Source organism: Taudactylus pleione, unplaced genomic scaffold (assembly GCF_031769625.1).
Source record: "Taudactylus pleione unplaced genomic scaffold, aTauple2 ptg000098l, whole genome shotgun sequence".
In the NCBI taxonomy this organism is placed as follows: Eukaryota; Metazoa; Chordata; class Amphibia; order Anura; family Myobatrachidae; genus Taudactylus; species Taudactylus pleione.
Genome location: NW_028284500.1, coordinates 552211 through 568236, shown reverse-complemented (window position 1 = coordinate 568236; position 16026 = coordinate 552211). Strand labels below are relative to the sequence as shown.

The 16026-nt window shown below is 46.5% G+C and overlaps 1 protein-coding gene across 2 annotated transcripts in view; it reads left to right on the top strand.

The window, feature by feature from the left end:
* CASKIN1 (CASK interacting protein 1) overlaps nucleotides 1–16026 on the top strand; it is a 439648-nt gene that overhangs the window by 213114 nt on the left and 210508 nt on the right. For both annotated transcript variants that reach the window (XM_088470341.1, XM_088470340.1), the window contains exon 3: nucleotides 13175–13272. In XM_088470341.1, the coding sequence (XP_088326467.1) occupies nucleotides 13175–13272 (98 nt within the window). The remainder of the gene's footprint in view (nucleotides 1–13174; nucleotides 13273–16026) is intronic.

The following is a 16026-nucleotide window of genomic DNA, read 5'->3' as shown; positions in this document are numbered from 1 at the left end:
TCTCCCCTTAGTGCCTAACCCTACACCCTCCCTTCCCGCATCTTAACCCTAACCTCCCCTGTGTCTAAACCGACACCTTCCCTTCCAACAGCCTAACCCTAACCTCCCCTTAGGTCCTTAACCCTACACCCTCCCTTTCCACAGCCTAACTCTAACCTCCCTTTTTTGCCTAACCCTACACACTCCCTTCCTGCAGCCGATCCCTAATTTACCCTTAGTGCCTATCTCTACACCCTCCCTTCCCGCAGCATAAGCCTAACCTACCCTCAGGGCTACATTTGCTAAGATGGGAGTTCTATTCAGAAGTGATGTTGCCCATAGCAACCAATCCGATTCCAGGTATTATCTTCTAGAAAGTGCTAGATAAATGAGAAGTAGAATCTGATGTCTTGCTATGGGCAGGAGAACTCCCATCTTAGTAAATTTACCCCTCAGTGCCTAATTCTACATCCTCCCTTCATGCAGCCTAACCCTAACCTCCCCTTAGTGTCTAACACTACACCCACCATTCCTGCAGCCTAACCCTAACCGACCCTTTACTAAGAATGGTGTCTGGCCCGAGATTGCCTAAGTTTAAACACACAGAGCATCGTAGGAACACTGGTGGCGTGTGTCAGCTGAAACACTCAAAATTTACCAAGATTCGTGTTTTGCTGAATATTGTTTTTTGATTGTGTATCTGATAGTGTTTCCTACATGTGTTCTCTGTGTTCCCCATAGCCTAATACTTGCAAACATGCAGCTTGCATATATCAGTGGGATACGTACAAGCTGCTTGTGTGTATCTTTTAAAAAAAACTTGTAAAATTCCAAAACAAAAATGGAGTGGGGTTCCCCCCCAGAAGCATAACCAGCCCGGGACTGTGTGAGCCAGTCCTGGTTCTAAAAATACAGTTTACAAAATGCGTAGGGGTCCGCCGTATTTCATGAACCAGCACTGGGCTATGTAAGCCGGTCCTGGTTTTAAAAATTCAGGGAAAAATGGCATGGGGTTCCCCAAATTTTTTAAAACCAGCACCGGGGTCAAACTAGACTGAGTGTAGTGCTTACTCTAGCAGCAGCCTCTGATTGGCTGGTGGCTCAGCAAGTGCAGGAAACCTCGTGGGTTCCGTCACTTGCCATGGAAGAGCTGTATGTGGGGATCGCGAACACTCGTTATTTTGTTTTTATTGCCAGGATCTCTACTGGAGAAGAGGACCGACCTGCGCCAAGAGGAAGGTGAGTATTAATTTAATTATTTTAGGAAAAATATGGGATCTCTACTGAACAAGGGGACCGAACACCGGGGACAAGGTGAGTGTGTGTGTGTTTGCACCGTGTGTAATAAAGTTGTGTGTGTGTACTGTGGTTCTTTTACTATTTTTTTTTACAGTGAGGGTACCGGTGCCAGCCGCCTGCTGGTTCTACAAGTGCCAAAGGACAGGCATGATGGGAGATGTTGTCCCATTGTAAAAAAAACAATAGTACACATTGATTATTATGAATATTACCCCTACACCAACGGCCAGGGTGCAGGGAAGAGCCCCGGGCTTCAGCCCAGGCCTGGGGTGCTCAGAAATGGGGAACACGTTTATTGGGGGTTCTCCATCTCCCCTGAGATCCCCACCCTGGGCTGACTAGTTTGGACTGTTACTGTTTTGGCCGGGGGATCTGGTGAAAGGGTACCCTGGCTGCGGCATTACACCCTGACTAATTTGAGCCCGGTGCTGGTTTTAAAATACTGTGAACCCCACGCCTTTGTTTCTCTCAGAGCCCAGTGCTGGATTATAAAATATGGGGGACTCCTACACATTTTGTCCCCCTTATTTTTAGAACCAGGACTGGCTCACAGAGCCCGAGACTGGTTATGCATTTGGAGGCTAACCCCAGCCGTTTTTTTCTTAAATTAACCCTTTCTTTGTTTAATTAGAGGCAGAAACATAGACGTATCATACTGATCTGTGTATGTTTCTGCAAAACACAATGCTTAGTAGTCTGTTTAAAACTTCTATTTTTAATCGAGCTTGCTTAGATTACACCCGTGATAATAATCACGATTCTTGGTAAACTCCTGTGTTGTATTTCTGTCTATGGAAAGTACCTGGCATATATATGGTATATATTTCTGTATGTGTTTTCACCCGTGTTTTGCGGAGAGTTTTAAGATTTCTCATCCGAGTTTGCCATTATTAAATTTGCGAGTTGTAAAAAATGGCCAAACACACTCGAGATTGCAATCTCGGCCAGGTGCGATTCTTAGTAAATTTACCCCTTAGTGCCTAACCCTACATCCGCCACAAATTATAAGGATATTATCTGTCATAGATGAGTCCCCTGTCCATATAAAAGCACAAGGCCATATTACAAGCAATTACATCAGAACTCCTACTTGATACATATACTATTTGCAGGAGCTTATACGTACATCAGTATCTATTGTCTATTACATGCATTTAAATAGCTGAAATTGGCCAGCACCACGGAAAGAGGCTTGATCCAAACCCCATGTAATTACATCCACTGCAAGCGTTGACAATACAGTATAGTGCATAAACTACAAATGGCATAACACTCCCAGCGAGAACTGCAATGCAGACGTAAAACCATGTACCATGTACAAGATGGCTGGCGCCATCTAGTGGCAACTGTCCCCTCGAGCAGCTTTTGATTAAAAGAAGCACATCTGGCCAGCTAATTGGAGAGCGTCTATAAATGTGGCTTGTAAGTCACTCTGTTCTGTCGCTGTCAGAATGCTAATTACCAGATTACCATATGGAAGCGATGACAGGCAGCATTTTAACTTTGTTTTATCCTTATTACATATACGTTTACTGTATTTGTTGTTGTTGTTTTTTTTCCCCTAAATATGTGCTATTTAAAACATTTCACTAATCTTACCTTCACGCCCTGGGTATGTGTGCTTAGATGGCATGCTTAGATGGCATGCTTATGGTATGTGTGCTTAGATGGCATGCTTAGGGTATGTGTGCTTAGATGGCATGCTTAGGGTATGTGTGCTTAGATGGCATGCTTAGGGTATGTGTGCTTAGATGGCATGCTTAGGGTATGTGTGCTTAGATGGCATGCTTAGGGTATGTGTGCTTAGATGGCATGCTTAGCTGGCATGCTTAGGGTATGTGTGCTTAGATGGCAGGAGTAAAGGCTAAAAAGTTAGCAATCCTGTATTCAACATTGTGATGTGTAACCAGATGCATTGTGAATGTTACTCGGGCATGGCTAGAGAGGCTCCCAATGTACTTACTGAGACCCACTCTCTGCTGTCAGATGGAGAGAGATGGATCCGAGCATTCAGCCAATCAGCTAGATGATAATGGCACAGAGACTTGTTTTGGATGGAGTTGGACACAGCTGTTTATGAAGTGCTTCCTTGCCAGAATACAAGACATTTATAATAACAGCCATATAATACCAGCCTTCTATACACTATCCACCCCATCATGGTCACATGCATGACTGATAATAAATGACATACATTCCCTACTGCAGAAATATAGATATATAGTGCTAATAAGCCTGGGCTTAAACAGTCATTTGCAGCTAGTTTAATAATTCACCTTCTGTTGTGTGTTTTGTCTCCTACTAACATACATTTTGCTAACTATGGGGTGTATCTATAATGGGTACAGAGCGTGCGGTGCACACGGGCTCCTCCGCACCCATTTCTTTAACAATTACTTCTCCTGAGTCCCCTGTTGGCGGTAGTAGCACTGTCTAAATCACCGGCAAAATGGCGCAGTGGCCATTTTCCCTGTATTTTGCGCTTGCGCAGTAGGGAAATTGCCGGGGATATGGCTGCCGCGTCAGTTCCTCGGTGACCTGTGTATGCGCAGTAGACTCTGGCACAGCGCTAGAGTCTACTAGTGCCCACAGTCTGCTGCTACGCTCAGCGCGCTGCTGGTTCTCGGGTAGAGAGATGGAGACTGCACACGGGCCCCCTCCTCTCTAAAGAGTCGCACGCAAAGTGGCAGTAACCGTGGAAGCCATATTTGCTATTTTATGCTAATGTAAGCATCCGTAGCGCTAATGCGGGGATTGGTGCATCTACGCGCCGTACATTGATTTTACGCCTGGTTGTCCCAACCGGACTCATAAGTATCAGCACTTGCTCCGGCTCCATGCAAGGTGCATGATACCTGGCAGAGACGTGCTTCCCTTCCCCGCTTTTCATACACGCCCACGACACTCCCATGGCACACCCACAAGAGAGGGCGGGTCCTTGCGCTCGCTTTGTTGCCACCACGAAGTGCCCAGTTTCATGGAAAGACAGATGCGCCTGGAGTACTGCATATGTATCTGCGCTGCGTGCAAAAACTCGCCATCCATCAATGCACATAGATCCATCCCACTCAGGATCAGCCCCTATATGTGTGTATTTAATGCGAAATTTATGAGCAAAGTTAAGGTGTTTGTGGCAGCTAATCACAGCGGAGGCAGCCGTTCTGTAGGCAGCAGTGATATGTATGAGAAGGCAGCCTGTGAAGTAGTATGATCACTAAATAATAACATAAATCAGTCATGGTGTAACATACGGGATCGTGAAATACCGCCCGACGCTGGAAGACCAGCAGTGCAGATCCCGACAGGTAAGTATTTTAAGTATTTACTAACCTAACCCCCCCCCCCCGTAACCCTAAACCTCCCTTAGGGGTGCCTCACCCTAACCTCCCCCCCAAGTGCCTAACCCTAACCCCCCATTCCCCACAACCTAAACCTAAGTCTCCCGGGGGGGGGGGTGCCTAACCCTAACCTCCCCCCGGGGGTGCCTAACCCTAACCCCACATCCCCTAGCCTAACCCTAACCCTCCCGGGGGGGCTTGCCTAATCCTAAATCCCCCCAGGGAGACCCTAATCTAACCCTCTCCCCCTTCGATCAGTATGCCAGGCGTCGGGCTTCCTCCGTAGGTAAAATGACAGGCATCTGGATTTCAACGCCTGTCATTAGACCTCTGCCGGGATTAGACAGTCGGGAAGCTGGCGGTGGGCATTTCGACAGTCGATTTCTTGACTGCATCCTGTAACATACATGCCTAATCTCCCAGAATGTCCGGGAGACTCCCAAAACTCTCCCGGGCTCCCAAGAGAATAGGCCAGGCTCCTGGATCCCCTCACTTTCCCAGTGAAGTGGGCGGTGTGGGGGCATAATGACACAATTTGTAGTGGTGAATCGCGTCATCCTAGTAATGAGCAACGGACGCGATTCACCGCTCCACGCCTCTAGCACCTTCCATCTAGCTGCCCATCCGGCAACTATGTTATTTAGCCTGGTGAAGAAGGTATGGCTATGTATTAAGTCACTGAAAACAATTATTGGGACAGCCCGTTAAATGTTCCCATGAAGCTGGTTATCTGCATGAACATGGTTATCTATCTGCATGTAAGTACAATTATTATTGCACCCTTGTAACAATAATAAAAATAAAACTATTACTCTTCTGGACCAGAGTCTGTGGGGGCATTTCAGTTGATAGCCATGGCTATGAGGTGCCAGCATCTGGGCCGTTTCCCTGGTATCTTTCAGTCACAGACATCACAGATTTTCCTTTGTACATCCTTGCCCACCTTTGTAATTTCCTTTCCAGGAGAAGCCTGGAGAGGAGATGCAGGTGGGCTGTGATGGGGGCGGGGCTGGATTATTCTCATCATTAGGCCCTGCCCCCTCATGTCAAAATGCAGGAAATCGCGCATATTTGAATAGTGGGCGGGTCCAAATGACGCAATTATCATAGACTTGCATCACTAGGCCTCAGACCCTCTTCACAGACTGCAGATTCCTGGTATTATTCTTTCCATTCTGCCCATTTTACTAGAAAGTGGGCGGGATGCGGGAGGAGTACATACTCTTCCAGGAGTGCGGGGGGCTACCCAAAAGATCAGGAGCCTCCCGCTGATGCCAGGAGTGTAGGCAAGTACTTTGTAGAGGTGTGTAGTAAATTCTGCGATATTGCGCTACTGTAATTCTCAGCAATGTGCGCATATCTGCAAATTGCCAAGAGTTGAATTGCCCCCTATGTCCTTCTTACAGCGTCCCTTGTTACATTAACCGTGACATTGTTATAATTGACATGATAATCATACCACGATAGCGAGCACCAGAGGAGAAGGACAACGATAATGGCATTGGCCACTTCAGAGGATTGGCTGTACACAGATTTTAATTGCGCGAAACGCTACGATCAGATCATTACAGGGGGCACTGCCGGGAATATATGTTTGATGTGAAGAGTCGCCAGCGATTATAGATGTATACTTATTAATTTGTAGAATGTTTTAAATAGCTGTAAAGGGGTTTTGCATATGTATTGTGGACTTGGGGACTGCGATTACGCACGCAATCGGACGATTGTTGCGTTTTGTGCATGCATCGCAGTGACTACACAGACCCATCGCAGACTGATCGACAGGTAGTGACCGTTTGGGGGTGATCGGCGAAACGAAGGCGTGCCAGTGTGTTTGAATGCCGTTACAGGCATAAATTAAGCACTGCGATGCCATACACAGCTTGAGTACTCACTGCGTGCGATGAGGTTAGCAATTCCTGAGGAAGGTCAGACCTTGTGCAAGTGTGCATGAGGCTCCAATTGTACTCGGCCTGATTCAGAGCCGGTCGCTATTTGCGGTCGTTCGTTCATAAAAAAGGGGTGGCTATTCAAATGAACCATTCGCTCTTTGCGGTCTGTTCACGCCTCTATGTCTGAACGAGCGAACAAAACTTGCGGTTATTTTTTGGATAACTACTCCCCCTGGCCGCTCGCATCCTACGTCATGTCCACTATTTATTAGATTAATCGAGTACATCGACCAGCGTATGAACTGCTCGCTATTCTTGTGGTTGGTTTTTCCTACCACAAATTTGTGAGCAGTTCTGACTATAAAATAACCCAGTGACGTGGTCAATGACGCTGCTGTATTAATTATGCACACCCATAAAATGCCCGTTTTGACCTTTAAGCACGCCTGCGTTCTGATCTCCACTCCCCGTTTTCAAGCACCTTCCCCTGTTACCACCACATACGCCTCCTCCTGTCGCTCATATTAGTAGGCATTCGCTATTTAGCGAACAAACGATTTTCGGCCGCACTGACTGGTTCGCGCATGCGTATTACGATCCGTATGCATGCGCAGTTGGGCAAACATCGCTCGGAACGAACGAGCGGCCGCTTACGAGCGGCTCTGAATCAGGCCCTCAGTGTTACCGCTGGTTTTGCAGACCTGCAAAGTATTACGGATGTGTTTAAGGTAAAGTGGGCTTCCTTAGGTTTGGCTGGGACGGCATTGCGATTGCAATCATTAGCATATTTTCGCAGTGAGACCGTGCTTAATCGAAGTTGCGATCGCAATAGCAATCCCAAATTAATCAGGCCCTTGGTCAGTTCACCGGAATCAACCACCGGTGCCATGGCTCATCCAAAGTGTTTAATCGGTCCATGGCCATACATTAGAATACGCAACATATCTTTATATGCAGGCTGCATAGAGTTCTGCATGTACATGATTCGGAGCAGAGAGCTGTAATAAGGCAGCAGGAGCAGTGAAGGGAGTTGCTGGTGTTTGAATGGATTCCAGGGCACCATACTATATACAGTTAATTTGTATTTATAGATGGTGAAAACTTCAGGCTATGTACACACTGGCTTTAACATCCTGTGTGTATAATGTGCATCTAACTCAAGCTAAGCACAAGTACTGTAAGTGGCTTTGAAAATATAAATGATTGCACCAAAGGAGACATTACATATCTCCATTTCCATGTGAGTTTAAGTTGCTTCGAGGTGTGATGTGTTTTATGTTTTTATTGCTGTATTTGTTCCATTTGAGTGCATCTGATGCATGACTGAGCACTTACAGTACTTTCCTCTCAATGGGAGAGCATTGTAAGCGCAGAGAGATGTGGTTATTATGACTTTCTCCATGCATGTGGCTTGAACAAGATGACAGCTTCCTGCTTTGTCACAGATGCATGCTCATAACGGCCTGATTCATTAAGGATCACAATTCCAACAGAGCTCGCAGTTGGCCGATTGTCGAGTACTGTGCATTCGTATGCATCGCAGTATGCGAAGCCACCACTGTGATCGTCCTGCATCTCTGGCTTCTCTGTCCGTCCGTTTGAACGCCGTTGTGTGAGCGTGCATAAATTAGCCATTGTGATTGCCCTACGCAGCTTGAGTACTCACTGCTCGCAACAAAGTTAGCCATTTCTAAGTAAGGTCAGGGCTGCTATAATTCTGCGTGAGGGGCCGATGGTACTCGATGTTGCCGATGTTTGCGGAGGTTTGCAAGGTATTACAGATGTGAGATAGCGTTAGTGGGAGGCAGTGGGCGTCTCTATGCTGGCAGCGCGACAACATTGCGATAGTAATCATTAGCATATTTTCGCAGCAGACCTGCGTGCGATTACGGAGCTGCGATCGCCAATAGCGATCCTTAATGAATCAGGCCCAAAGTTTGTTGCCTCAGTGTGTAAGTTACCCCATACTTGCCTGCTCTGCTGGACTATGCAGGAGACTCCTGAATATTGGGGAGTTATCCCTGACTCACAGGTCATCATGGAAAATCTTTTTGGCTCCCGCTCACTTCCCCGGCATTTGTGGCTTTACGCCACAGGGAGGCACCATGTTCCCTGCACTAGCCCCTTGGATCTCCCAGACATAAAGTTCAATAATCGGAAACTATGATGTTGTCCTAGATCCACTTCGATACAAAAAAAAAATTCTGCTTGCAGTTAAAAATAAATAAATCCTATGATAAATAAATGAAAACATTTTATTTTTTTAGATTTTTTTTTTACTAATTTATATTTTAGCATTTTTTTGGGAATCTGCAAAGCCCAGCCACACATGCACAGAGGGGACCAGGTCTGATTAGGGAGGTGGTAGTTAACTCACTATTATACCTGACAATTGGTATCGCTGTTCGGCTGACACAGCCAACTTTTTTTATGGTGAATTGGGTCAAAAATATATCGTTGTCATCAGTAAAAAAAAACAAAAAACATTTTTATCTGACAATATTTGATAATAATCCCCTTAGGACCTGATTCAGTAAGGATCGCAATATCGATTACACACGTAGTTCAACTGCGATAGTATGCATTGTGATCGCTAGGGCGTTGCAGCACTACATAAGGACGCCCACTTTACCTTACACATCCGTAATGTTTAGCAACACTGCGGAACCATCGGTACCATCGAGTACCATCGCAGCCTCACGCACACTTGCACAAGCTCTCACCTTCTGCAGGAATTGCTAACTTCAGTGCACGCTATGAGGCCTCAGGCTGCGTAGGGCATCGCAGTGGATAATTTATGCACGTCCATGCAACGGCGTTCAAACACACTGGCATGCCTGCGTTTCGCCGACGACCACCACCAATCCAAAGGCCCTTCCTGACGATCACTCTGCGATGGATCTGCGTAGTCACTGCGATTGCAGTCCCGATCGCAGTGACCGGAACGCGCACTGCTATGCATACGCAGTACACAACAATCGTCCCTTTGCCTGCGTATTAGCAACTGCGATCAAAGCTGAATCAGGCCCTTCGCTAGGAAGGTGCTTTCATTAACAGTTCTGACGTTTTTATGCCAGATAAGAATGAATAGGCAAATACCAGCTTCAATGAATTCTGTTATGCAGGATGATCTGTTTGTTATCATTGTACCCATTGTACCCACGCTCACACATTGTATACATATTCTGGGTGAGCTTAACCCATGTGCACAGCAGGTCCCCTGGGTAAGAAACTGCCTGGACAGTAGAATTCTGGGAAGGTAGAGCCTGCTGTATATAAGAGGCATTTCCTTGTTAAGCTTGTGTGTTACAGGTATACAGGTGATATGAGAACTCACACCACTAGCATTGCTGACCATACCCTCTGCAGTTGGTGCTTAGTTATAGATAGCATTGCCGGCTACAGTATATAGGAAGTGTATGTGACAAATTGCCGGGTACAGTATATAAGAAGTGTATGTGACAAGGCTTCTTCCAGTACTGTGTGTCTGCTGGCAATGCCTCCTGGCTGCCTGACATGAAACACTGTACCTCCTGGCAGTGCCGCACATAGTTCCCTGACAACGCTCCTCATCTTCTGGCACCGACTTTGCAGTATCAGGCAGGGTGCACGGAGGGGGAATCTCCATTCTGATTTTCTGCTTGAATAGACTGTACATATTTACTCAACCGTGACCCTGCATTTACTAACATCATCCCTGATGTTCTAATCAGCATCAAACAACAGAGGCAGGGAGCCGCAGGCCGGTTTCTAGTCTCATAAGCTCTGCAGATACTGGCTTGGGCACATAGCTTTTGCTGTAACCCCTAAGACCTGTAGGCACGGGGGCATATCGGCTTGTAGCGCCACAATACCTGTTCTGTTAATGTCATTTCATGGTGGCACGTACAGAGGGAAGCACTGAAAAATAGTTTTTTCTACAGAGCATCTTTCTGGCTTTTAGATTTTAAAATGAATGGACCCATTGTTTAGGCACTTATTTTTTGTAATAAACACCCCTCCCCCCATACCCCCCCAGTAAATCGCATTGATAAGTCATTTAATTCCTGGCACTTTAAGGATAAATAGAGAACTGATACATACACACCCCACAAATGTAAAGTGTGCTTAATGCATCTTTTATCCAATTCCTTTTCCCTACTCACAATGCAGGTCATTTACAAGAGCAAGACGGCTGAGGGAAAGTGCCAAATCAGTGTGCCCAGATTTTCACCAGAGCACCTGGGATTGTACAGCAAGCTGGCACCATTAGTGGAAGGGCAGGAACTTGCAGAAGGAGGAGTAGGCTGCATGAGGGTGTTCCTTGCAAAGTGTAGACTAAGCGCATGATTCAGAGGCGTTCGCTCTGAATCAGGGCATTTTTTTTTTTTCCGCCTCCAGCCCGCTCGCATAGCTGTGGGACACCCACAGCTTGTGCGAGCGGCCTGGCGATGGTCGTGATTATCGCGACCATCGGCATTGCGAGGAGACCCTAAGGTAGGGTCTCAGCACTCGCAATGCCTAGTGGACCTCCTGCTATAATAGAGCAGGAAGTCCACTACTGACATCACGAGTGAAGTCAGTAGGGCCGCCCACAAACGGCAGGCGTTCCTTCGGGAACGCCTCCGTTTGTGCAGCCACCACCCCCCCCTTCCTGCCTACAAAACAGGGCAGCCTGTTGATCAACATCGACAGCTGCCCCATTTTGTTGCGAGCTCCGGAGCGAGTGAAATTCTCACTCGATACGGGGCTTGCAAACGCGCGCATGCACTGGGCCACCATCAACCCACTATGCGCTCACGAGCGGGTCTGAATCAGGCCCTAAGCACATGATTCATTTAATCCATTAATAAGACTAACCCAAGAAGCATTTTAGGAGAAAAACAAAAAAGTTTATTTTATGGAAACGGTTGATTCTATTTAGGTTTGGAAGAATATATAGGGGCCCATTTATCAAAGGGAATTTGAGGTAAATTCCCCGAAAACACCTGTTTTCGGGGGTTTACCTCAAATACTAAGTATCCCCCGGATGTATGAAGGAGGGACCGCAGCAGGTATCTCCGATACTTGCTGCGATCCCTCCATTGCCGCCGGCAGCCGCCTCCCCCATAGATTTCTATGGGGGATGCGATGCTGCAAAATGTATCAATATCGGGAATGCGATGCATTCCCGATATTGGCCCCAGCAGCTAACGCTATCTAAAGATAGCATTAGCCGCTGTAGCCTATGGGGACTTACCGCATATCAGCCGGCGGAGTGATCTGCCAGATCCCCCCGCCGGCAATGGGCGCCGCTCATGTGCAGTCCGCGGGACTGCGCATGCGCAGAAGCCCCGACTGCCCTCCGGAGACATCGCAGGGACGGGCTCTTTTCGGAGCCCGTCTCCCTGCATGTCCCGGATAATACATCCGGCAGATGCGATCAGGGGCGGTACTGCATGCCCTGATCGCATTGCAAAATGCGATCATTAATAAATGGGCCCCAAAGCCCCTTCAGTAGCTGTACCTGGAAGTGACGTGAGTGAGGGTGGAAGTGGATATTTTTGCCCACACTTTCCAGGGAAATAAGAAATTCGTCCCCTTGCGGGCTCGCTTTGCTCACCATGCTGCGGGCACGGCACAGGAATATATTCCCACTCTATGCCCACTTGGGTTTGCCGCCTCTCCACTCTAGTTAGAGGTGGTGTCTCCCAAGAGTAGAGGGTATTGTGTGCTTCTGAATATGGGCGGGACAATTTATTTATTGATGCAAGTCAGTGATTTGGGTTGTGGGACAAACTTTCACTATCTACACTATTGGAGGAGAAGGTGCTGGACTGAATGGCTGCACATTCACTAAATCAGGGTTATGTGTTACCAAGGTTTGATACAGCATCAATCAATGCAGCCCTGTCTGTAAGATATGGTAACTGTAGATCTCTGTCATGTGTACATTTATATTAAGTTCTTTATTTGTTTTGAGCTAAACAACCACTATATGTTTGCAAGTATGCTATAAATGTAGCACCTTGTGTATCAATGCCTGTAGTTTGTAAGCCTGCGAGCAGGGCCCTCTTACCTCTTTGTCTGTCAGTTATTACCCAGGTTTGTTTTGTTACTGTTCTATTACTGTTTTGTTCCCAATTGTAAAGCGCAATAGAATAGGCTGGTGCTATATAAGTAATTGTTAATAAATAATAATAAAATCAGTACACAGAGATTAACAAGGGATAACGGGCAATGACATGAGGTGCAGACAGCACTGTATGAAGTAAGGCACCAAGACAGCAGTTGTTGGTCATTATATAGTGACTCGGTAAGCGCAGGTTGCTCATGCCTGGGTAGAAGCATGGGCGCTTTGGTTAGCTATCAATTGGGCGTTAGTTAATAGAGGGGGCAGTGAAAGATGTGTGGGCGTCCGACTCCCATAATTCCACAGCAGGCAGCGTCTAGGACAGGAACAATAAATAGCTAGACCACAATGCAGCCTAGAGATAAGCAGGACCAGCACAGCCAAGTATAATACTCTATACGATAAATCTGGACATAGAGACAGCATAAGATGTCTGTAAGCTGAAGTGCGGTATGGGCTTTTCTTTTTATTGCTGATAGGTAAAGAATACACTTATAGTGACAAATATGACTGTACAGCCAGGTATTGTGGTGCATGGAGATTGTCATTAACTCTAGGAATATTGTCTTTTGCAGGTTCTCGGCCCTGCACCATGCTGCCCTCATCGGGAACACGGAGCTCATCTCGCTGCTGCTGGAGGCTCAGGCTGCCGTGGACATTAAAGATAACAAAGGTGAGAGGAAGATCCAGCAGCCAGGACACACTGTCTCCCTAATACACAGTGAGATATGAATGTTATCGGTCCAGGGCACAGGAAGGCTTAATGTGCAGTGACTATGAAACTTGAATATCTGCCCAGCCATGTCAGGGGTGAGAGCGGGATGTACACGGGGGCATTCTAGCCTGGTACGGAAGTCTTCACATTTTCTACATGACTGCCCTACATTAGTCCTTGGCAATCTGTAGCTCTCCAGCTGCTGCAGAATTGCAGAGGCTCCAGTACAAGTCTCTACACAGTACTATAAACCAGTGTTTCTCCAATCCCGTCCTCGGGGACTGCTGACAGGGCATCGTTTCCAGGTCTCCTCACAGAATCACAAGTGGAATCATTCCTAACACCCGTGGATCTTTTAGGGGGAGATTCAATTAGAAGCAAGTTGGCCGTAAATTTAAATTGCTTAATGTGGTTAAAAACCTGCGGATGCGAGAGTTTGCTATTCAATTACAAATCCAAGTTAAGTTAATGCGGGTCTCAAAGGGAGTTTGCACCTGCAGAGTAGGTGACAAGTAGGGAAAATTCATTATTTTAAGGCAAAAATGGAGGGACACATTGCAGTGCCCTGTGACGCCCTTTTCATTGAATAATAATGGATTTAGAGGTTTTTAAATACTAAAATATGGCCAATAAAGACATGTCATTTTTATAGGTGATTTCAAAGGAAGAAAACTGGGTGTAATGATGTGGGATATGTATATAGAGGATGTGGGACATGTATGCTGAGGTTCTGTAATGATGTGGGACATGTATGTTGAGGTTCTGTAATGATGTGGGACATGTATGTTGAGGTTCTGTAATGATGTGGCACATGGCTGTTGTAATGATGTGGAACATGTATGTTGAGGTTATGTATTGATGTGAGACATGTATGTTGTAATGATGTGAGACATGTATGTTGTAATGATGTGGGACATGTATGCTGAGGTTCTGTTATGATGTGGGACATGTATGTTGAGGTTCTGTTATGATGTGGGACATGTATGCTGATGTTCTGTTATGATGTGGGACATGTATGTTGAGGTTCTGTAATGATGTGAGACATGTATGTTGTAATGATGTGGGACATGTATGCTGAGGTTCTGTTATGATGTGGGACATGTATGCTGATGTTCTGTTATGATGTGGGACATGTATGTTGAGGTTCTGTAATGATGTGGCACATGTATGTTGAGGTTCTGTAATGATGTGGCATATGCATGTAGAGGTTCTGTAATGATGTGGCACATGTATGTTGTAATGATGTTGGACATGTATGTTGAGGTGTATTGATGGGATAGGAGTTTTTAAACTTGCAGATGGGAGCTACTGTACAAGTTTTTTTTTTCCAACTTCTCACAAACTTGTATATACATAAGTATCACTATAGAGACATTTTAATGCCCCCCAACTTACTCTAAACACTTTTATTTGATGAGATACAGTTGCTGGCTGTCATGTTTCCATCAGTTATAAAAGTTGCAACAACCAACCATGTAACTGGCTCCGATACATTGCTTATGGCCACTAACCACTTTCTACACTGTCCTATCTTATTTGCCACTTTTTGGGGTGTTCAGGATGATTTCCCCATTCTGTCATGCACTTCATATAGGTTCCTTACAACAGAGTTAACGTGCAGTATCCGCGACGTGCCGTTTCTAATTGAATTTCGCGTCTATCGGCAGCACGCTTCATGAAAATACAGGGTAACGCGGGGCCTCACACTACAGTCGCAGCTAATTAAATCTACTCCTTAATGTGTGTCTTTAAAAGTGTTCAGTAATGGACACACTGCGCAGCTAGGAGCTCTGGAAAACATGCTCTGTCATGGTCTGTGAGAACACTGCTATACACTACATTTGTGCAATCTAAGGTTCTCTCTTACTATAGATCATCTATGTAAGAAACATGCAAAATGTGAACTGGATTCTCATCCCAAGCGGATGAGGCAACAGCAATATTTTGTCACCCCTTATCCAAGTACTGTCTGTGGATGATGCAGACTAATAGGGAACAAGCTCCTGTCAGTACAGTCACATTCCAAAGGGTAAAACATAGGGGAGAAATAAGACCCTTCCACTGTACAAATATACAAAGCAGTCACATTCAATAAGTAGTGTAAGTGCAACGGGATGTAGTCAGGATCCTAACGGTCAGAATACTGGCTTCGGAATCCCGACGGTCATCAGAATACCAGCTCCGCCATACCGATGGTCACAATCCTGACTGGGAGTATTAGGGTTAGGGGTTAGGTACTAGGGGGATGTTTAGGGTTAGGCTGCAGGAAGGGGGGGTTAGGGTTAGGCACTAGGGGGAGGGTTAGGCTGCAGAAGGGGAGGGTTAGGGTTAGGCACTAGGGGGAGGGTTAGGCTGCAGAGGGGAGGGTTAGGGTTAGGCTGCGGGAGGGGAGGGTTAGGCACTAGGGGGAGGGTTAGGCTGCAGAGGGGAGGGTTAGGGTTAGGCACTAGGGGGAGGGTTAGGCTGCAGAAGGGGAGGGTTAGGCACTAGGGGGAGGGTTAGGCTGCAGAAGGGTAGGGTTAGAGTTAGGCACTAGGGGGAGGGTTAGGCTGCAGAAGGGGAGGGTTAGGCACTAGGGGGAGGGTAAGGCTGCAGAAGGGGAGGGTTAGGGTTAGGCACTAGGGGGAGGGTTAGGCTGCAGAAGGGGAGGGTTAGGGTTAGGCACTAGGGGGAGGGTTAGGCTGCGGAGGGGAGGGTCAGGGTTAGGCTGCG